Raw genomic sequence first — 23,330 nt, 5'->3', positions numbered from 1 at the left:
GTGGCAAAAATGAAATAACATATGGTAAAGTGCTCTATGCTTTGTGAACTGTAGTTCAGCTACAGCTACATTATTTGTTGTCTATAGTGATTATAAGTTCCTGTAGGAAAGGCACTACATAGTGCATATGGTCAGAATCTGGTAAATGTTTTAACTTGGTGTATTGAAAGCATTCTTTCTTAGAAGTTCAATTATGTTGCAATATGTGCAAAGTATTTAGGTCATGATGAAGGAAAACTTACTAATACAAATTTCTGATTATTATTATTGAGGATTTGCTGGTACATTTACTGATAATTGTTTTTAGATGCTTCACTGTGTCATTAAACATCATACATATTTTTTTAAGCAATCATTCACTTTTTTCATTCTACACAGATTTTTCAAGTAACTGCGATTTATCAGGCACAATTTTAAATATAAAGGATATAGCAATAAACAAGGAAAACAATTTTCCTGCGTTGAGGAAGCTTACGTTCTGGTGGTATGAGACAGAAAAGGCATTTAGTGGTTGTTCTAATGTCTCGATGCATGTGAAGGATCAAGTGAACAATGCAGGGTGGGTGAGAAAAAAAGAAGATGTGACATCATTTTGGAGAGTACAAAAGTGGGCAAGTTAGTAATATGTAATAGAATTTGTAATAGGCAACATGGAGTACCCATTTAGTCATGCATTTTAAAAAGGAATTGCTCAACACAGTTGCCAGTGTTTCTTCAGCCATGTTCAGCTGCCTGAGTGAAGGAAAGCTGTAGGAAAATAATTAGCATTGATTAAGGTCAGGGCTTTTCCAGAAGAGTACAAGAACGGGAGAGAAAAACAGAGAGTCAAGGGTGTTTTCAATGGAGTGCTTATGTAATAAAAAAGTATGGAATCTAAGGTGGGTTGGGATGGAAGTGAGGTCATAAAAGGGATGATATAGTGAAAAAGTGATTGGGAAAGTGGATTGGCAATCTTGATTGAGTTTGAAGAATTTTTAGTAAGATAAACTTTCACTTTTTTTTTTTTTTAATTTAATCAATTATTTATTTATTTATAACTGTGTTGGGTCTTCGTTTCTGTGCGAGGGCTTTCTCCAGTTGCGGCGAGCGGGGGCCACCCTTCATCGCGGTGCGCGGGCCTCTCACTATCGCGGCCTCTCTTGTTGCGGAGCACAGGCTCCAGACGCGCAGGCTCAGTAGGTGTGGCTCACGGGCCTAGTTGCTCCGCGGCATGTGGGATCTTCCCAGACCAGGGCTCGAACCCGTGTCCCCTGCATTGGCAGGCAGATTCTCAACCACTGCGCCACCAGGGAAGCCCTGAACTTTCACTTTTAGTAAAGTAGGTGAACTAGAAGGTTAGGAGGAGTGACCAGAAATTAATATGTTTGAAGATGAGAATGTGCAGCTGTTGATGATGATATCATCAGGGGCCTGAACAGAAGAGCTAGTAGTTGATGCAAGATGCAGGAAAAGGTCATCGGAGGTGAGGAGGTACAGTAATTCAGAGTCCAGTGCCTCGGATGGGAATAACCATGTGGATGGCCAAACCACCAAAGGGGTTGCAGGGGTAGGAAGAGAAAAGATTACAGTGAGGGATGTTCTATGGTCATTAAATAATGAAATGTTGGTGGATGAGTGCTACAAAGTAGATAGCTGATGGTAAAATTGATGACAGGAGCTTCAGAGGAGTTAGATATTTTCAAAGGTAAAGAGAGGAGAAAAGACTGGGAAATGGCTAGGTAGAGCCAGCCTCCACTGGCAAAGAATGTGAAGGAAACTTTCTAAGAAGAGATTGGAGATGAGAGACAGTGTGTTCCTTTAGGTACAGTGGTGGAAAGATTAGAGGGTAGAAAAGAAAGAGAAATTGAATAAGGTTATGCACAGCTTGTATGCTGTGGTCCAGGTATGATAGAAGACGCGCAGAGGGGACTGAGGGTGCTAGTTTCTTGTGGTGCGACAGGCATGTTAGATGTAATGGGTTCAGTTGGGATAGTCTCTTGGTGAAAGGTAGGTAACTGCTGTAAATTAAAATGCGTGCTGCCACTAGGATACTAGTCTTCTCTGAAGCTCCTGGATGGTAGTAGGCAAAGAGTGCAAGAATGCCAGCTCAGGAATCTGCTGTCCTGTGAGCAAGAGGTTCTGAGACGTGGAGTTGTGTTTGGCCAAGCTCAGGTCACATCTCACCACCAGCAGATCAGCCCTACCTGTTCTATTTGGCAGCTCTGGGTTGAGTCTCCTAGAACAAAAGGCTTTCAGAGATCTTAAACCTAGGCACTCAGACTTAAAAAGAATAACTATAGTTGTGTATTGAGGAAAAAAAGAAAGACTGGGGGGTTGGCAGAGGGGCTTGCTGTTGGACACAGTGCCAAGATGCTTTGTGTGCTGGAAGAAACCTTTCCTGTTTCACCTGTAGACTGCTGTAACTGAGAATAAGGATACAGTGGTGTTATAGAAGACTAGCCTTTTGTCGTAGGGAAAATAAAGCAATGACATGTAGTTAGCTTTTCATTATTTGGTATGAAATGGAAATAAGGCAAGCTTCATTGAAATTACACTGACTTCCGCGTGCAATTAAAAAATGCTTAAAAATTTGAATGTTCAAGGATAGATAATAGCAAACGAAAATTAATTCGGGAATGAGGTGGTTCTTTTAAAAACTTAATTCTGTAGGTAAAAATCTACATTTTGTAGGAGTTTGAACTTATGAAAATGTAGAGCTACCCTCCTTTTTAAGTCACTTTAAATAGGTAAAATTACAGTATAGTATTGCAGAAAATGGAACAGAGTAGCTTAGGATTCCAGGAAGAACAAGCAGAGTAATTTGAAATATTATTCAGCCCTCTCTCATGATATGTCTTGAAAAATCAATGCTGGTAAACATCAGTATTGAACAGAAAGTAATTTAATCCTCAAACCAGTGTACTTGTTAATGTTTCCAAATTTTCATAAATTTTTACAAAGGGCTTTATTAAAGATGGAAAATATTTATGCATATAAATTATTTGTAACTCTAATCTTTAAAAAATCAATACTTTTGATCAAATAATACACTTGGCTGCTCAAATTGTGTTTGCTCCTTTTTTTCTTACTACATTTATTGACTTGAGGGCTAGCAGGGATATTGCAGAGGCATCTTTTCTACCTTGATGCCCTCAAACAGTACTATGCTAGGATTACCCCTCAAAGGTCTGAAAACTGCCTTTCCATTTTACTTCTTGCATGAAACGTTTCCCTTTCAATTTCCTCTCACTGTGCTGCTCCAGCCTGCCATCCACCTTGCTTCCAGCTTAACCCATCTTAGTTTTGCCTGACCTTTAAATCCTTCCATCAAGGAACTTCTCCAGTGAAATTTATCTTGAATATCTTAAGATATCTGAAAAGTGCTGTAGCTGAGTGAGAGATTACATATCCTCTGAGTCTCTATGGCCCATTACCACATAAATGTTTTCTGAATATATAATCCCTTTTTTCTCTACCTATCCTAAGTAGGTATTTTCAAGTACAAACACTATAGGATTATTCCTTTATTTTTCCCATGCTTATTATTTCCAATGAACAAAGTGGTACCTTATTTTTTATTAATACTAAAGAACAGACTTAGTACCCATGTGCATAATACTCTAAGGAAATGGATATAAAGGAAAAGAAGATGCTGATTTATAATCCAGTTGAGAAGAAGTGAAATAAATGTGTTTGCTCATTCAGCAAACATTTATTAAGACTTTACTCTGTGTGACCACTGTTTTAGGTGCTAAAACACAAAGATAAATGGAAATTATGTATGTATCCCCACCTCATACAATAAATTGGGTGTAAATATATGTGGGAAACTCTGAAGATTGTAAAATTCCACACTTGCCAGCTCAGGTTATTAGTTAGGAGCCTTCCACTTTTATTAGTTTATTTTTTAACGTGTGCTGTAGCTCTCCCTTTGTCTGCACTCTGATTTGAGGGCTCTGTAACTGGCAGAGCTCTAAAGTGCTGTTTCTTTGGGCGTACGTGTAATTTGCTAACTGCGATCTGGGAAGAAACAAACCTCCCAGTGGGTAGAAACATGGATGTCATGACACTTCCTGTGTAACCCCATTAAACTTCCTCTCTAGGTGTTATGGCTTTGGAATGTTCCACTTTAATCAGGTCACAATCTCTATCCTGTGGGCTGTGCAAGGTTAAGGTATTTGAACTTTTTTATAAGAATAAATGGATTCCCATTGTGGAATCAATTATGGAAGTGAAAAGAGTTATCATGGTGTTATATATCAAGTACAAACTTGTGGAGATTGTGATGAGAAGGCACTAGAATGTTTCAGAGTTTTATATTAGGTGACTTTTTTGCTTTCAAGTCAATAAACAAATTAGAATTGAAACACTAACATTTGCTTGCTGCTTCCCAAATCTGAACAGCCCTGGGTATATACCAGGTGATATTTAGGTAGTTAATGACCAGGAGCTTCAGGCTATATGGTGCCACTGATGCTGTTCTCATTGTCCCCTCCAGTCTGTGGATCCCTTGGCCTCAATTCTATGTCTATTTTTTATCTGCAGGTTAAAAAGGGTTGGAGAGTTATTGACTCTTAAGAATTTCGACCACCTGGGAAACAAAGATCTACTCCCCTTTGGTCTTTCCCTCTGTCCCCTGTTAAAAAATACACACACACCTCCCTCCTTCCCCCAGTGCTAAACAAATGATAAGAATGCTCATTTAGTTTGTATAGTCTTTTAAAAAGATTAAAGACAGAGCATAAATATAAAACAAAAGGAAAAGTAATAGATAATAGTGTAAAAAAAGCATGGAGTCAGGTAGTAAATAGGGTAGAGGGAGGGGAGAAGAAGAGAAAAATTATAATATAAAATCAAAGTTAAGGTAAGCTCCTGAAATTGAGAAGAAAATTAGCTCTGAGATTCTGGTGAACAAAGCAAAAAACAGAAGCACAGTGGATTCTTAACGGATTGTCAAGGGAAACAAGATTTTTCCTAGCTCTAAATTGTTAGAGGAATTTATCATTAAATTCCTTAAAATAGGGGTCATTGAACAATATAATGGATGGAGATAGCATTACCAATTTTATTAAAAGTCCTATTGGCACTTCTTCGATCTTTCTTAGATAAATTATACTTAATATGTAAAAGCTGCAGCTGGCATTCAAACTATTATAGCTACAATTCTTAAAAGTCTATGACAGTATTTTCAAATACTTTAACTCTCTGCTACCCACTACCTCCACCCCCTAGTTCCGTACTTCATTACCTGTAGTATTCCAACTATTCACTAAAATAGTTAATGCAGTCATTAATAGTACAGGTTTCCCCCACTATAGGAATAATCGTAAAAGGTTACATGCAAATTCTAGAATCTTAAATTGGGACATCCATGGTCAGTTATTCCAGTAGATCTCAAACCTAGCTGTTTATCACCGTTTCCTGGCAAGCTTTGTAAAAATCAGATTCCCACATCCACAGATTCCCACATCCAGCTCCCAAGAGATTCTTATTTAGTAGTTCTGGGTACATGCCGAGAAATCTGCTTTTGGTTTTTTGTTTTTATTTTTTCGAAGAAATTCTGCTATATAGTCAGACATTTAGGAATCACTAATCTGATCCATTCTCCCATTTAATACAGGAATCTTCAAGTCACACTGCTAGGAGTCAGTGGCCAGACTGTGTTGAGGGATACCCTGACTTCATGTCAAAGGATGTTCCATTACTGGAAACTTCTATTTGTCAAATCATATTTTTCTATGAACACAATGACTTTAAGGATATTTCATTTCAGTTCTGATTAAACTTTCACTGTTAGGGGCTGCTAACCCTTCTAAATTTCTCTGTTTCTGTAGTCTACATATCAAATATTTAATGATCTTGAGAAAACATGTAAATGCATCAGGGGAACTCTATTAAAGTAATTCTTTAGGGAATTCTTTTGTAAGCAAATTCATGACATATGGCTATTCATCTTTAAAGTGTATATATTGTAAGTTGGAATGTATTTTATTAAAGTTGTCAAGTCTTATATATCATCTGTTTCTCATACTAAAAAATTCTGAGCATCTTTATATCAGCAATACTGTCAATTTGATATCTTCATCGAAGGTAAATCTTAATTATTTCCATTGTTTTTGTAACATAATTTGGAGTAACTTACTTATAGTAATTATTGCTATTTTGAATGCTTCTCTAAAAATTCTGCCTCTAGGAAACGACTTTCATTTCACTACTTATAGCTTGGATGTTTAGGATGTGACCTGAATTAAAGATCTTAAAGTGTTTAACATGAATAATAAATGACTAGAATAATTTACGAGTTATACATTTCAAATTAAGTGAATAACAAAGAAATATAATTTCACATTAAAACGTTGAATATATTCTCCTGAGAAAGATTCATTAGATGTGTATGAGTCCCATGTGGTAAACAGGGCTATATGAAACGGCATGAAAATAAACTTAAGGCAGAGAAAAGCAGATTAATTAGATCTGTCATATTTCTCAAGGGGAAAGAAGCATACAAAAGAGCAATCACGTTGTAAGTGAGCATTAGGAAGACTAGCTGACTGTGGAACTATTTTCTCCATTCTTCAGATTTTTAAATATACATTGATTGGCTTTCAATATAAGCGATCTTCGGGAGAATTTAGGAAATGACTAGACGAGGCCTCTCAGTTCAGGGATGTCAAAGCACATGGAGCTGGAAGCAATGTAATTTCTTCACACAGGCTGGTATTTGGAGATTCTTTCATCAGTGCAGAGAACAGAGGTTAAAAAAGCTGCCTCATTCCAGGGGACTCCGGAATCAGGAAGCAGACTCGGCACCGGGTCATCATGCAGCTGCCGGCCAACGGAGGCAAGGACTGCACGGATCCTCTCTATGAAGAGAAGGCCTGCGAGGCCCCTCAAGTGTGCCAAAGCTACAGGTAATGGAGTGAAGGAAAAGCCCTCTGAGCGATGCACTAAGCAAAATACTTCGGGTTCATGGTCTTTCCAACAATGAGAAAAGGAAGCCAACACGGCCCATAAACTCAGGATGTTTATGACTGTGGGTCCCATCTCTTGCCTGTTTTAAAGAGCTGCTTTGCTACTGAAATCATCTCCAGGGACACAAATACTTGTGTAAACTTCCAAGCTGTATTATAAGCTTTAGGAGCTTGAAGAATTTCTTACGTTGATATAATCTATAGAAAATGCAGAAAGGTGATTAATAATTACGAAACATATGCTTTCGGAAGCAGTTCTTTTTCACTTACAGGAATAGCCTAAGCGTTCCTCCCCTGGCTCCAAAGAGAACCTGTTCCTCATAAATGCTAGCATTCTGGGTCACGAAATGACATCTTTGTCTCAGTGATGTTAGTAAGATGTCTGTTTTGTTCATTTGTGGCCACCTCAAGGAAAATTAAGGTTATTGAAGCTATATGTCATCATCTTGATTATTAGAAAAAATTTTTTTCATAACTATTAAAAAAAGTACCTAATTGAAACTTGATGTGGTGAATAATTGCAGTCCTGACAACAAATGAAATATTATGGCATCAATCGATGGAATGTGTGATCCCAAAATAATAATTTAAGGTGAAATTGATGGCAAATTTGTCATCTGAATTTATCTGTGTTTAATTCTGAGATGACAAACAGTATAATTGCGTGCTTTCATGATGAACATTAACTGTTAGCCCAAACTTATTTATTTGGGGGATTTGTTTTTGTGAAGTGTATTATAAATTGCAGCTTCTGAGTTACCTCTACAATGCTAATCGAAAGAGCACTATACAAAAGGCTCATGACTTGAATGCAATTTTATAACTTGAATGTAAAATAAATATACCTTTCTAAAGTGGAACACATCACTTCTGGTACTATCTGGATACATCTGCTGGCAGTCCTAATCATTAAAAAGGCTAAATGTGGGACTTCCCTGGTGGTTCAGTGGTTAAGACTCTGTGCTTCCACTGCAGGGGGCACGGGTTCAATCCCTGGTTGGGGAGCTAAGATCCTACATGCCTCGCAGTGCAGCCTTAAAAAAAAAATAAATAAAAAGGCTAAATGCTATCAGTAGAGTCCATTCCTTTAGAACTTGACAGTGATGGACTCTTGTCTCTACTGGAGTAGGAAGTACTTTTATATTTAGTGCTGCCTTTTATAATTCCTTGATGAAAATCTAAATTAAATTTAGATAGGACTTTTTTTTAATAGATCTTTATTGGAGTATAATTGCTTCATAATACTGTGTTAGTTTCTGTTGTACACCAAAGTGAATCAGCCATATGCATACATATGTCCCCATATCCCCTCCCTCTTGAGCCTCCCTTCCATCCTCCCTATCCCACCCCTCTAGGTGGTCACAAAGCACCAAGCTGATCTCCCAGTGCTATGCTGCTGCTTCCCAGTAGCTAACTATTTTATATTCAGTAGCGTATATATGTCGATGCTACTCTCACTTCGCCCCAGCTCCCCCCCTCCACGCCATGTCCTCAAGTCCATTCTCTATGTCTACATCTTTATTCCTGCCCTGCAACTAAGTTCATCAGCATTGTCAAATAAATTCCTGTTTGCAGTGGTCAAAGTCATGCTTCCTTGGCATTGGGTCTCTGTGATTTCCTAGTACGTTTGCTTCTTCTCTATGAGGCTTCTGTTCTTTCCCTGTAGGTGGAAGACTCACAAATGGCGCAGGTGCCAGTTAGTCCCTTGGAGCGTGCAACAGGACAGCCCTGGAGCGCAGGAGGGCTGTGGGCCCGGACGGCAGGCAAGAGGTGGGAGGCCCCGTTCTACAGTTGATTTGCTTTGCATTTCTCCAACAGCACTAACTTAACCAGTAGCTTGAAGAGTTTGTCATTTTGATGCCATGCTAGGCAAACAGAGAAAAGCAGTTAAGAATCTGCTACCACCCATTCTACCTTACACCAGAACTTGGAAACCTGACTTTTTAAATTGTGTCCTTAGTTCTTTGACATTAGTTCATAACTCGTCTGGTTAAACTTTCCCCTCATTCATATCTAGAAGATGATCAGACCAAGCTCTTGAAAGCGTTAGGACATAGATTGTACACTGCAGCTTGTTTTTGTTGGTGTTCTTGTAATTAGCTTTTGGGTCATGGTATTCCATAACACTTTGCTTGTCACCTTAACAATCAATAAGATCCTTACATCATTGCCCATATGCATTATATACGTGCATGCATAAAATGTAATATAACTGGTTCACTTTCCCAGAAATTCTCAGTAATGACATCCTTGTCATTGTCATGGCAACCCTCAATTCTGTTCATATTTAGTACTGATTTTTAAATGGCAGATTTATGTACTCTAAACCTGCCATATGTGGATTGCAATCTGTCAACGCTACTAGATAACATGGTTTCTTGCAGAAATGAGTGATGGAAATGTTTCCAACTTGCCATGATTATTTACTAGATATTATGGGTAATACTTACATTCCAGGCTTTGGAACATGTTATTTATACATGTAGCAAATTCAGTCTGTAAAGAGTACATGATTCTTTTTACTCATGTTGAGTTTTAGAATGTAATTCTTGCTACGTATCTAAAATGTAGCTGAATATGTAATTGAATACACAGCCACCTTTTTTAATTCATAAAAATATGCTTTGCACCCTCATTTGTAGTTATGTATTTGATGATGTTGCAGAACTCTGAACACACAGAATTGGATTCCAGTTTTTGCTGATTTGATCCAGGACCCCTTTTCTTTACAGTGAAAAGATTGCTTTTTTAAAAGTTGCAAAAAATAGCGTCTTTTTTGTAAAAATCTTCCATTACGATAGTCATTTTAGGAATCTTCATTTGAAACGTAACACTTAGTTTACAATTAATATTAACTATCTAGTGATTTAGGATTTTATTTTATATGCTTATTTTTCATTATGTATCCTCCACCATCAGCATCTGCTAAAATATAACTGTCTCCTTTACAGTTATAGAGACTTAGGTATTTAGAATTAAAAAAGTCATTCTCCCCATTTGAAACCATTCATGGAGAAATTGAGGGATATAAGACTTTCTTGTCATGCCTTGCTAATTCCTCCTTGAATCAAGCATACATTTGCATACAACTTAGACCCTACATAGAGTTTATGATGAAAACAGGCATGAGTTTGGGAATCAAGAAACGTAAGTTTTAGTCCCAGTTCTTTCACTAATACAATGTGAGTTTTATTCATCCCTTTACCTTTTTGGGTATCAGTTTATTTAGATGGGGAAAAAAAGAAAAGAGGGCTGGACCAAATGATCTTTCAGGATTATTCCAATTTTCATATTCTACAGTCTATGCAGAGATGATATCCAGGGATCAAAGTGTGACATGAAGTTAGGTAAAAAAGATGAAAACCATATTTTTGTAGAATACCACTGGAGGAAATCTAAGATGTGGTGGAAGCTGTGCAAGTGTGAAAACAGCTTTAGTTTCAAACTCTGTTACTTAACTGCACAACCTTGGCTTATTTATTTCCTCCCTCTGAGGCTGAGAACATAATGATCCTTTCAGCGCTTTGCACATATTAAATCTTCATTAAATGTTAATTCCTTTCCCCTTCCTGTTAGATCATGGCCTCAGTGAATGTGTGCATAGATCACTGTAGGCATAAAAGCAACAATATTAACACGGGTCTTTTGTTTTTTGACACAATCTGTATAAAAACATTTCTTTCTGTGATTACCAGTGATCTTCTCATTTCCAAATCTGAAAACCTCTGCTTATTCCTCATCCTAGGTGACTACTTTGTAATATCTACCCATCTCCACTGCGACAGGGATCTTCGGCTTCCTCAGTGCCACTTTCTCCTGCCTATTTGATGGTTCCCATTCTTGGTTTCCTATTACTGGTGCCTCTTCCTCTGCCTGTACCTAAGTAATGCCTCCTCATCTTGCCATATTTGTCAGGCTACTTTTTCTATCAGCAATCTTATGGGATATCTGGGAAGAGAAAGTTGCATTATAACAAGTAATATATGCATAAATATACTCCGAAGAACTCCTTTAACCTCTATATGAAGATAATCTTTTTCTTTGTTGCCTTGATAAAGATTTTTTTCTTAGAGCCTATATTTCTCTGGAAACATGGAAAGGAGAGAATTAAGAGAGTAGAAATATCTTTACTAATGGCAAAAAGGCAAAAAATTCTTTTTTTTGATGGTCATGGCTGTTTTCAGAACTCTGCATAATTGACCTGTCAGACTCTTGCTATTTCCATCTTTGCCCTTATCCAGTCAGAGACTTTAAAAATGCTGACTTGTGTGATTTTTTAATAATTAAAATAATTGTGTAGTAAGGATTAATATCAGTCAGCAAATACTGTGGAGAAGCTACCCCCTTCCTCTCTAATACTTCAGACTTTCTAATTTCAGGCACTCACGTAACTATGACTGCATTCAGAAGACAGTGTAGAAAGAGCCATGAGTGTCAGGAAGGGATGAAGATGTTCAACCCAGGGAATTTAATTTGTTTAGGGAAATGAGATCACTGGTAACGTCACCCAACAAGTATGAGTTAAAGACTGAAACCAATCCGTTGCAAAAGCAGTCATTTGAAGCTAAAGAGCTTAAGAAAGATCTAAAGGATGAGCTGGGACTTGACTTGAACCGTAATGTTAGAATAAGTAGAAAAGAGAAAAGACTACGAAATGAGAGCAATTCTATAAGTTAAGCATTTGAGGTAAGAAAAACAAAAACATTAAATGTGTTCACAGAAAAGTGGGTAGATTGAAGCGCTGAAGATGTGAGCTGGAGCCTGGGGTAATTTTGTAGAGGACTAAAAATGTCAGGATCAGTATTTTAGACCTTGTTCACTAAGTGGTAGGAGCAAGGACCTGATGACAGCCGTGTTTTATCTGTCAGCGTGTTCAGAGTAAGTTAGAGAGATAAGACGCGTGGGTCTGGATGCCAGCCGGGACGCTGCTGTAGCAATGCAAGGCTGAAGTAATAAGGGCTCAGATTGGAACCACTGTAGTCGGAATGGGTAAAAATAAATGGATTTTCCACATACAATAGAGGAAAATAACTTTAGGACTCAGTAGCAGACAATAGCAGCAGAGGTAGACCTAACTGAGTCAAAGATGATCATATGATTTTTAACTCCAATATTTTCAGCTTGCATAGCACAGGGAATTATTGTTTTAAAGAGGGTTAACCAATACTCTGTGTGAATCTTCTCATAACTGGAAATCTTATGAAATCTTGAAACAGATCAAATTTAGCTTTTGAATTGAGATGGGCTGTAATTGTAAAACGCTGCATTTCAAGGCTCAGGAAGAACAGGATTTATCTTGACCTTCATTCTGATGTGGACTACATTTTGAAATGATAATTTAGATTTCTTCAGTTAAATAAAAATATCATATGAACCAAAAAAGGAGTTAATTTCCTAAGTATGCATAGAAAAGCAATAATGTGTGTCTCATATACTATGCCTCACTCAGCAGAACACTTACAAGGTCACCTTTTATGATTCGTTTTCTCTAAAATGACTTGAACCTTCCCTGTTAGTAGAAAAAAATATAACTCTAAATGTACCTACCAGCTTCTAGCAAGCCATCCTTGTTGTTCTCCTTTTGAGTCACCTGTACCTACTTTTAGCCACCTGTTAAAAAGTGGCCATTATAGACAGACTTTCATTTTTACTCTTAGTACTATTAATAGCATAATTGTTCCAAGTGTAGGAACTATCCCTGGTGATGCATTTCAAAGGAGCTGGGAGGCAGTTATGTTCCCAGAGTCTCTTTAACGAGTCACTAATGGTAACTGCTTACCACCTCAGCACTGGCACTCGCCATAAAGCAAATCATTGAGAATCAGCCTTATCCACAACTGAGTTAGAATAACCCAGGCATAAGAAGATAGGAAGATTCTACTACAATCAAGTAAATGCAGTCTTGACCAAGTCTACATTCTGTGTATTTCAAAACTATGTGAAAGTGCTTTCTGTGGAAATGCTTTACATTAGAACACAATAGGAACTTAGAAGTAGTAAAGAATTTTAGCAAGGCTTTGAATATCGAGGATGGTGTATTCCAGGAAATTTTATCTAATGGTATAAGAATGAAAAAGAGAGAGGAGAAAGAGGTATTTTAAAGACGGAATTAACAGGATTTTGCAATTTTAAAACTTAAATCATTCTTAAATCTCACAGGGAAATTTTAGAGGGCTTTTGAAATAGGCATCTTTCCTATAATATTGTCAATAAAAGAAATGCAAATAATGTGAAGTTATGTCCACAATCTATTTAATTTTTAAGTGTATAAACCGGTTCTATTTGCTTCATGCTATTCAAGTCACTTGTGTATAAACTTTTAATGGAACTGTAACCTCTGCTGTCTCTTCTCTCTGCTCACATTTCTACAATTCAGATGGCATTTAGAGGGCTAAGTTATTGATTGATCAGTGACTATGTCACTGAAACATAGCCATACTAGCCGTAGCTAGAGTTACCATTACCTTTGCATTCAAAATAAAAGAGGTGGCTCATATTAATGACAATTTTGGACAATTTACTTATTTTTTTCTCTCTGACTGCCCTAAAGGACAATGTCACTACTACTTAAAATGTGTATATATGTGTGTGTCTGTGTGTGTGTATCTGTGTGTGTGTGTGTATACGTATATATAAATAATTCCAGTGTTTATTACTTTGTGACATATTTATACCAGGAATATGATGCAAAAATATCATCGATTAGATGCTGGGATGTTATAAAAATAATTTCAAATTTACTCTTGCTCAATCTCTGTGTTGATCTTAATGTTATTTCCTGCCAAGTGTACTTTCTATAAATCAGATGGAGCTAGAGTTAATAATCCCCAGGGTCAACCCTACCTATCGTAATCCCCCACCCCCTCTGTATCCTTGCCTGCCAAGGAATGTCCACTGTAATGTTAACCTGTCACTGAGATTTGACATCAATCTCTTTATGTGGAAGCCAGCATGATTCAGATGTATTCTCAAATCCAGACCACAGAAAAAAGAAAAAAAACTTTAATTATATGCCTTACGTGGCAGGGACCCTCCTGGTCCTGGGAGTCCTCACCCGACATCACTTATTCGTTAAAAAGATTATTCAAGGAAAGCCTAGGAATAAGAAAGAAAGTTCTAATTTTCCCTCCACCAAAATTAAATCCATGTGAATTTGTAGAATGTGAGATATAAGTATTTAACTACAATTTATGCTGTTATTTTTTGTGAGCAAATATGCTTAAATCTTATGCTTAAATTAAGTAGCTTAAACTATATTGACACCTTTCGCATCACTCTTTTGCTTAAATTCTGGTCCACTTTGTTCTTTTTAAAAGATTATACCTTAGAGGCATTGTTGAAGTTAGGCCCAGAATATCTGGGCCAGTTTATCTCAGTAACTCACATTAATCTGTTAATTTTCAGAGATTGTTATATAATAGGAATGAAAATAATGGAAACAGAAAAAGAAATAGGTAAAAAAGAGTCAAAGAGCTTGCTTTAAAGAAATTTTGCACAGACGTGATTTTTAAACTCTTCTTTGGGCTAATATACTTATTAATTACCGTGTAATATTTTTGTACTCTTCATTTATATAAGCTGTTATTTAAAACTTCTAGAATTATTTCTACTTTTAAATGGCTTCCTCTAATTTTCTGTGACTATTAGCATTCTAGCTGATTTGGGGATTTTGGTTTTGTTTTATCTCTCTATGAGAGTCCTGTCATAAAATGATGATTAGCATTTGCTATTTTTTAAATAGCTGATAAAATAAGCTTGACACCAGGATGTCTGTCTTTGTGATGGTTCCTCAATGCCCAGTTAGTTGGTTCGTTGTGATGCAGTTAGTTAACCCTTTCCAGATCCCAATCAAGGATCTAGCTGACCTTGGTCTAAGCTACTCCATGGGGAGCTGATTATTATTTCCTAGTAAGTCCACAGAGAAGGACTTTTGCATATATTATGAGCATCAATAAGACTAGGGATCATTGGTAACTATTTAGGATCAATAAGAAAGAAAAGTGCATTTCTTTCCCTTCTGCCAGAGTTACATTCACAAATTGTAATTAGGAAGTGTAATTTGGCAAACTTGTCAGTGAAAATCTCTTCCACACAGAGAAAGACCAGGATCATTAAATCCACCTAGTAAACAACTGGAGCCCTCTTGCATTATTTATAGGTTTGGTCTTATTTCTAAGCACAATTAGGTCTCTTGGTAACTAGCTCCCACTCACATTAAGCTTTTTCTTTTTTATTTCTACATGATTCATTCTCACTATTGTCATTTTTTTTGTAACACCATAGGAAAAAAATCACTCCTCTAATCACTCAGTCTGGTGAAAATACTCTGTCTCCAGGGCTACCCAGATGCTGTTGCTGTGGGATAAACCGTGTTAATATGGCTCAGTTTAATAAATAAGGTCTCAGAGCTCCTTGAACTCTTTGTTACAAATAATCCAACAGTTTTCACTGCACTCGGGCATTGATCTTATTCTGTTTCCTGTAATGAACTTCTGTGTGCACATTTTAGATCTAGTCATTTATTTCACTCTGATTATTCAAACGAAATGACAACATGATCTTGCATGCCAAAGGGCAATCCACAGACCAATAGAACTCCTTCTTTTTGTGCATCCTGAATAATAAGGGCGTTTCATTCCTCTTCAAGAAAATGAAGATGAGCAACTCCATTCTGAATTCTATTAGATTTACTTCAGAGCTGCATCGGTAGCCTTCCATTTACATACTCATATATGCATAACACAGATATCCATGTCCTTTTAGCTCAAACCAATGTTATCTATTCCCTTTCATTTCAGGAACCTTTATTAGTCTCCTCTTTAAAACATAGCTCAAAATTCAACTTACATGAAAACATTCTGGAATTGACTCTACTTATTCTACTTATTAATCATTTTTATTTAAATTCATGGGAAGTTTCAAAGATACACAAAAGTAGAGAGACTGTGGTAATGAATACTAGTCGTGTAGTCATCACTCACAGAGCTTCAACAGATTTTAACATGCTGTCACTCTTGGTCATCTGCCACTCCTCATAGCCTTAAAGAGATTTTGCTGGAGTATTGTAAAGCAACTCCCAGGTAAGATATACATCATCCATAAATACCTAATATTTTTAAACATAGCAAGAGTATTATTATAACACTAAACAAAATTGAATAATTCATACCATGTCTAATATTCATACCACGTTTAATTTTCCCCCATTGACTCAAAAATGCCTGTTTACAATCAGTTTGTTCAAATCAGAGTTCATAAACGTCTCCACATTGCGTTTGGCTAGAATATTTCTTCAGTCACTTTTAATCTAACAACTTGAGCTCCCTTTCTCAGGGCACTTATTTGTTGAAGAAACTGGCTTTCTTGCTCATCTTTCCAACATTCCCTCAGTATTGATGGGCTGAGCTTGCCTAGCTTAATTTATAAGTAAGCCACAAAGTAGTCATATGAATGTCTCCTAGGTTTTCAGCCTGCTGGAAGCAGCCTGTCTGTGACACTTAACTTCTGTGCTTCATATAAATAAAATAAAATTTAAATAAAACAGATGGATATAATCAGCCTAGAGTTAAAGATGGAATTTTACTTTAAAATAATTATTTTGATATATGCCGACCTCACTAAGAATCTTTCATGGTCATTTTCATGGTAATTCATCCATAGGGCAACATGGGTTTTGGCCCTTCTTCCTAACAAGGCCTCAGCCCAAAGAAAACTTGCATAATCATTATACACAAGATATGCATCCTGCACCTGTAAATACAAATACAATTGTCTGGGTATGTGTAGCTTTCTGGTGTGCAAGGAAACCATGCTTAGGATGACGCATCTTTTCTACAGTTAAAACCACCCTGGTTTCAGTGCCTTAAAAATGATTTTTAAGATTTATAAAGTTGAGAGACCAGATGGTTTCCTTTCCAAACATTTATGTTTTCTTCACCCTAATAGCAGGAAGTTCATTTCAGATTACATTCCTGTGTTTGAATTGTTGTATTTCCTCCAAGTCACAATAGAAACAAGTTGAGATGTGTGATAAACTTCAATATATTGTACGAATGGTACCGTTGCTACTTGTTTGGATCACACGGCATGAGTAATTCACTCAAGGTACTCTGTCTAAATGCTCAGGTAAGGGGAGTGACGTGCTGAGTGGGTTTCTGAGTACAGATTTGGGAATTTTACACATCGTTTCTTTTCACCTACTTGAGATACTTTTTGAGATTTTACGTACTGCAGGTTATAGGCTTTAGATTTACGTAAATGGTATAGATTTGCACAGAAGAAATTAGTTTCTGGAATTGTATTGATAGTGGTTTTACTTTATTTTATTTTGGTTTTTTGGTGTCCCTTAATGTGACGATGGTTGGAGCAATTATGAAATAAAATTTATAACAGGGAACCTTAGAGAGAAAACCTTAATGGAGAACTTAAGGCAATTTCATTTAGTTTAAAAGATTTATAGTCAAGTCTCTATTTCAGAGAACCGAATTGGAATGCTTAGATAAAAGTAGGCTTATTTCAAACAACATAAATTTAATTTTGTAGTGTGACCCTCTTCATAGCTTAGAGTTCTGATGGTCAAATTTCTTATTTTCCAAATTAATCATTCTTGAGGTTCCTACATATTCTGATCAGTAAAAGCCTAATATTTTCCTCTTTATCCATCCTTCCTCTTGAGCATCCTTGGGCAACTTTGCCCACAAACTATCAGAGCTTACTGTGTATAAACTGTTTAAGCAAGTGTAGAGAGAATTGCAAAATCACGTCAGCTTATTAATATACTGCATTTTATGGATTCCTCCTATACCAATCCACAGATAACATTCTTCCAAGCTACATGGATGCTCTTTTTGGTCCACTCCTTGTACTCCAAGTTTAAGCTCCCCTTAGTTCCCTCCTACATGCTCAGCCTTTGTTTCCCAAAGCTTGGCACAGTGCCAGGGTGATTGGGGGTACCAAATGACCTTCAGTTTTAGTCACAAGTCTCAGGCAAACATATCCTAGTGACTCGAATACTCAGGCTCATAGGCCTTAAGCTTGAATGTGCATAAGGAACATCTGAGCAACTTGAAAATAAATGCATTTTCCTTGACCTCACACACAGAGATCTCATTCAGGAGCTCTGGAATGAATCTAAGAATCTTCAACTTTAATAGCATTCCAGGTATTTCTGATGCCAGTGGAAATACACTACCTACTGCTGCGTGTTTGAATCATCAGGGAACTTTAAAAAGATGTTAATGTCTGGGACCCTGTCCTCAACCAATTAAATCAGAATGTTGGAGTCTAGCAAGGGCATAGACATTTTTCCAAAAGCTATCCAGGTGATTATCATCCGCAGCTTGATTTGAGAGCCTCTACCTTACACTGGTCTGATAACCACAGTGCACCAGACAACTCCTCTCCCAAGTGGTGAGAGTCTCTTTGGAGCACTTAATATTTTTTCCTGTCATATAACCTTCCTAAAGGCTACTACAGTCCACTCAGCCAGGTTTTCATATCTGTAAAATTCAGGGACCGCTGTCTAGTCATACAAATTGGCTCTTCCAATGTTGCACATATTAAATGAAGAGATATCTATAGCTAAGAGATAGGTGAGTTTTCACCTACATTTGCACAATTATGTAACTTTTCCTACAGCAGTTGAGACAAGTTGTGTTCACCTACACAGAGAAAGGCTTCCTTTGCTAAAACTGTTAAATCTTTTTACACACCCCATCACACAGTCCTATACTACTGGGTGTTAAGTTTTAGTGTACAGATCCAGAGAGTCTTGTCCAACCTGGGGCCCTGTGTGCCCTAACTGTAATTTAGGATCAAAATGCCAGGCTCCTTCATCTTAGTTTCATGATGATAGAATTCTGAGCAGGGCAGAGACCAGCTGCAGTGTCAGCCGAGACCACAAACCTGAAAGTGCCATGTAAATCAGTCTGACTGGGCCATTTAAGCTAGTTCAGTGAAGACTTAACTTCAGGACCGAGGTCTAAATGTTTCATCTGCTTCCTCCAAAAAAAAAAATGAAGTATTTCTAAAACCAACAGCGGGAAATGGCTGAGGGAGAAAGAGGACTTAAACATCACTTGCTCTTTTTCATTAAGACCTGTTACCTTTAAGCAATTCTACATTTATGTTCAATACATAATACAACTATGACTTGGTTTAAAAAATTCAGTAGAACAATGTCTTGGGGAAAATAATATATATAAGCCAAAATTACTTGACTGTTTTTGGAGAGTCCATATGTAATTGTTGGAAATGTCAATTATGATATGATAGATTAAGATTGCTAAAAGTTTTTGTCTTCATTTTAAATTCATGGTTGTTCTTTGTGTGTGTGAAGAATTTGTACACACAGGGAAGTGGGGAACTTTGACACCGCCTCCTCCCATTAACCACTAACCACTTCAAAGCCATCACAACAAACTTTGAGCGTAATTTAAAAAACAAAAACATGCTTTCTATGCAAATGGAGCTTCACAAGTTTCATAAGTGTTCTCTCTCCACCCAAACCTTCCAACCAATTTGCTGCCATTAAGACCCTTCTGTATAGAAATCCCAGAGTGGACAACGGTATGAAAACAACTATTAAAGGTATGCGGTGTCTCCCAGCACCACCATGAATATGTTTAGTTCAGCATAAACTATTATCAGAACCCATGTATTATTTATTTGTCTCTTAATTCATTTCTAAGTATATTCCACATGTGACGTGAAATCCTTAATAGCATCTAATAAAAACTGCTAAGTGTGTGTGTGTGTGTGTGTGTGTGTCTGAGGGTTATCTGTTATTTAAAAAATCCTATAGGATCAATTTAATGACTACCGTGATTACTAAAAACACTCCTACCAGATTTCTGCTGCAAATAAAGAATTAAAAGAGGACTCCTTTGACTGAGTAAGAAATGTTAGGTTAATTCCTAAATTACAGAGTGATTACAGACATTCAGATTCATGATAAACAGCTTTTTGCTTTTCCTTTAGCCATTACTTGTCGAAAGCAAGATGGTGGACAGACTGGTATCCATGAATGTCTCCGGTATGCAGGCCCCGTGCCAGCCCTCACCCAAGCCTGCCAGATCCCCTGCCAAGATGACTGTCAGTTTACCAGCTGGTCCAAGTTTTCTTCATGCAATGGAGACTGTGGTGCAGTTAGGACCAGAAAGCGCACCATTGTTGGTAAGAATAATTGGGATGCCAAAGCCAACACTTGTCAAGGCGGAAAAACACAGTAAAAAGTCAGGCCAAGATAGTTCTGACAATGTATTTGGAAAATGCACAGATATGCGTTATTATTGTTACACTAACACATAATACGGCAGTGGATTCGGAGCCGTATTTTGATGTAAGTTGGCAGTGACAGATGCATTATGTACCTTTAGTAGAAAGAAAAAGTAGCCTTGAAAACTGAACTCTGTCTCCCTATACAATACGCGGTAGATTAATTTTTGGTTTAAACATGTACCTTTGGTGGATTACCTACAGACAGTGAAGTACTTGGAGAAGAGTTTTTTAGGAATATGGGGAAAGGTTGCCACTTCACTTTCTTAAGCCATTCTCACTGTCACAGCCTCAGATTATCCTTCGTATCCTGGAAGAGAAATATGGCATTAATTCTGTACCTGAAAACACATTTTAAAAGGTAGTCACAATGACAAAAAGCTGTAATATAACGAGCAGGAACAGGAGCCGTCATAATGAACTAAACTCTGATGCACTCAAAAATATTGTCAGTGGCAAAAGAAACCTAAAAATATTGGTGCTAGTAGAGTATTCAGAATTTAAAGTTGTAAAATGATCCAGCTGTCATAATGAAGACTGTTGAAAATTATATAAGGCAGCTTATGAAAGTTAGAGATAAATATATGTAAAACATATGTAATTAGTTACATGCAGTATAATTAAAAGTATATAACATATATGATATAATATAAATTATGATCTAATTAAAATAATGATATTTTTCAGGCACATATTACTGTTATACTCAAGGTTTTTTATTTTAAAAGGGAATTTATTTAGATTTATACACAAACCATTTCTAATATTTTTATTGTGATATTAAATATCTTCATTTTGAATATTATTATTTCCTACATTAATCACCAAGTATGTCAAAGTGATTATTTTTCAGAAATACTGAAAGATGCAAAATCACAATCAGAAAAGTAAATGGGGCTTCCCTGGTGGCGCAGTGGTTGAGAATCTGCCTGCCAATGCAGGGGACGCGGGTTCGAGCCCTGGTCTGGGAAGATCCCACGTGCTGCGGAGCGGCTGGGCCCGTGGGCCACAATTGCTGAGCCTGCGCGTCTGGAGCCTGTGCTCCGCAACAAGAGAGGCCGCGATAGTGAGAGGCCCGCGCACCGCGATGAAGAGTGGCCCCCGCTTGCCGCAACTAGAGAAAGCCCTCACACAGAAACGAAGACCCAACACAGCCAAAAAATAAAAATTAATTAAAAAAAAAAAAAAAAGTAAATGCAAAAATCTCACTTTCTGAATCGTAATCCTGTATAACTAAGCCATCTATTCGGATTTAACAGAGTTACTTAACTGTGCATGTCAGTGCAGTGACTCTCTCTCTCCATTTCATATTTTTGCACATGTTATAAAGGAGAGAATTGTGCAGTTACCTCAAACTCCCCAGTCAGTGAAAGCACATGATCATTTGAGAGGATTTTAATCATTTTGAGGAGTGTAAAATTCAGCACAACAGTTAGTGCCTTATTCAAAATGGGCTATTTTTAAGTGAGAAAATAAGAGAAATTTCACTATGCAAAGCACCCAGTTCTAACAAAAGCCTACATAGAAAGCGCTACGGAGGGGGGAAAATAGCATTTATTTATAGGCTACTGTTGAATACGGTTAAAGATAAAGGAAGTTTAGGAAAGGAGAAAACTTAGGGATGCTTGATATTAATGCTGATATTTTCCAACTTAATTTTCTCCACAGGAAAAAGTAAAAAGAAGGAAAAATGTAAAAATTCTCATTTGTACCCCCTGATTGAGACGCAGTATTGTCCCTGTGACAAGTATAATGCACAGCCTGTGGGGAACTGGTCAGACTGCATTTTGCCAGAGGGGAAAGTGGAAGTGTTGCTGGGAATGAAGGTACAAGGAGACATCAAGGAATGTGGTCAAGGATATCGTTACCAAGCAATGGCGTGCTACGATCAAAATGGCAGACTCGTGGAGACATCCAGATGTAACAGCCATGGTAATCCAACTTTTCTTCACTGTTATACATTTGCTGTCTTTGGGGGTGGAGGTAAAATGCAAGTGTATCAGAATGGAGAGAAATGAAAGTTTACAGGAGTGTGTTCTAAATTGAACATTAGGGGCACCACTCTGTATTGATATATCATTTATATGTAACAGGACATTCGGTGGCACTTGTTGTCTAGAAGTTGGCAACTAGGTCCCAAAGTTGGTGATAAGGAAGCCTTACATGTAGGCAAAAATGGTGCCAGAAACCTCCCCTGGGGCAGATCCAGAGTCTACTGAATAGGCTCAGCAATCCACACGAAGTCCGTGTACAGAAAAGGAGGGAGGAGAAGAGAAGATTGAATTTAATTTGAGAATAAAGTGTTAAACTAGACAGACTTTTAATAACCGAACTGGCAAGATTTACGACGTGCCTAAGATATCACGTGGCAGAGGAGAAAGACTGAAAGCTGCAGTTGGTGAAAACTCAAACATCTCATTTATTCCTCATTAAGCTGAGATTGGCCCAAACAAACAAAACTAGAAAAAGGTACATACACTTGGGAAACTTTTGATTTCCAAACAAACAAACAAACAAAAAATCAAAAAGAAGGCTAAAATACTGTGACAATAATTGAATTGCCCAAAGTTTATAAAGAGTGGTTTTGACCAGAGTATGCAGTGACTCTTTGGTTCTACATCATAATACAGTCAGCCTTAAGCAATATTTCTTCATTGTTTTATGTTAATGTATCTGTCCTTTTATTATGGAATGAGATCAGTTTACAGTGGGTCAGCCTGAATCGTGGATGTCACATATTTGCAAACACTGGACACTGATTCCCCTCTCTTCACGGAGGTGACCTAACAAAGATAAGTTAAATTACTGGGAGAGAGGGATATGGTAGTTACCCTCCAACCTCGCTGAAGTAACTTCTGCTGTTGGAAAAGTGCTCCTCCATTTTTATTATATGGTTCAGAAAACAACATGAACTAATAGGACCATCTCACATATATAAACCATTATGGGGTATCATGGTGACACATTTATGGAATCTCTTAAATCTGTCCCCAAAACAGTTTCCCAAAACCCTGACTTTTATTTTTTTACCTTATCTCATAATTACTGTTTTATCAAAGTCTTAGTGATATAAGCCCCCATCATAAGAGTCCTTTATGTTGAAGC

The 23,330-nt window shown here is 37.2% G+C and overlaps 1 protein-coding gene across 1 annotated transcript in view; it reads left to right on the top strand.

Moving 5' to 3' along the window:
• Positions 1-23,330, top strand: part of THSD7A (thrombospondin type 1 domain containing 7A) — a 455,098-nt gene that overhangs the window by 379,395 nt on the left and 52,373 nt on the right. Inside the window, exons 10-13 of the mRNA XM_059933940.1 lie at positions 6,758-6,890; positions 8,617-8,720; positions 19,929-20,123; positions 21,894-22,157. Coding sequence (XP_059789923.1) covers positions 6,758-6,890; positions 8,617-8,720; positions 19,929-20,123; positions 21,894-22,157 — 696 coding nt within the window. The remainder of the gene's footprint in view (positions 1-6,757; positions 6,891-8,616; positions 8,721-19,928; positions 20,124-21,893; positions 22,158-23,330) is intronic.

Source organism: Balaenoptera ricei, chromosome 9 (assembly GCF_028023285.1).
Source record: "Balaenoptera ricei isolate mBalRic1 chromosome 9, mBalRic1.hap2, whole genome shotgun sequence".
In the NCBI taxonomy this organism is placed as follows: Eukaryota; Metazoa; Chordata; class Mammalia; order Artiodactyla; family Balaenopteridae; genus Balaenoptera; species Balaenoptera ricei.
The sequence above is the reverse complement of the archived record's forward strand: the minus strand, read 5'-3'. Positions and strand labels throughout refer to the sequence as shown.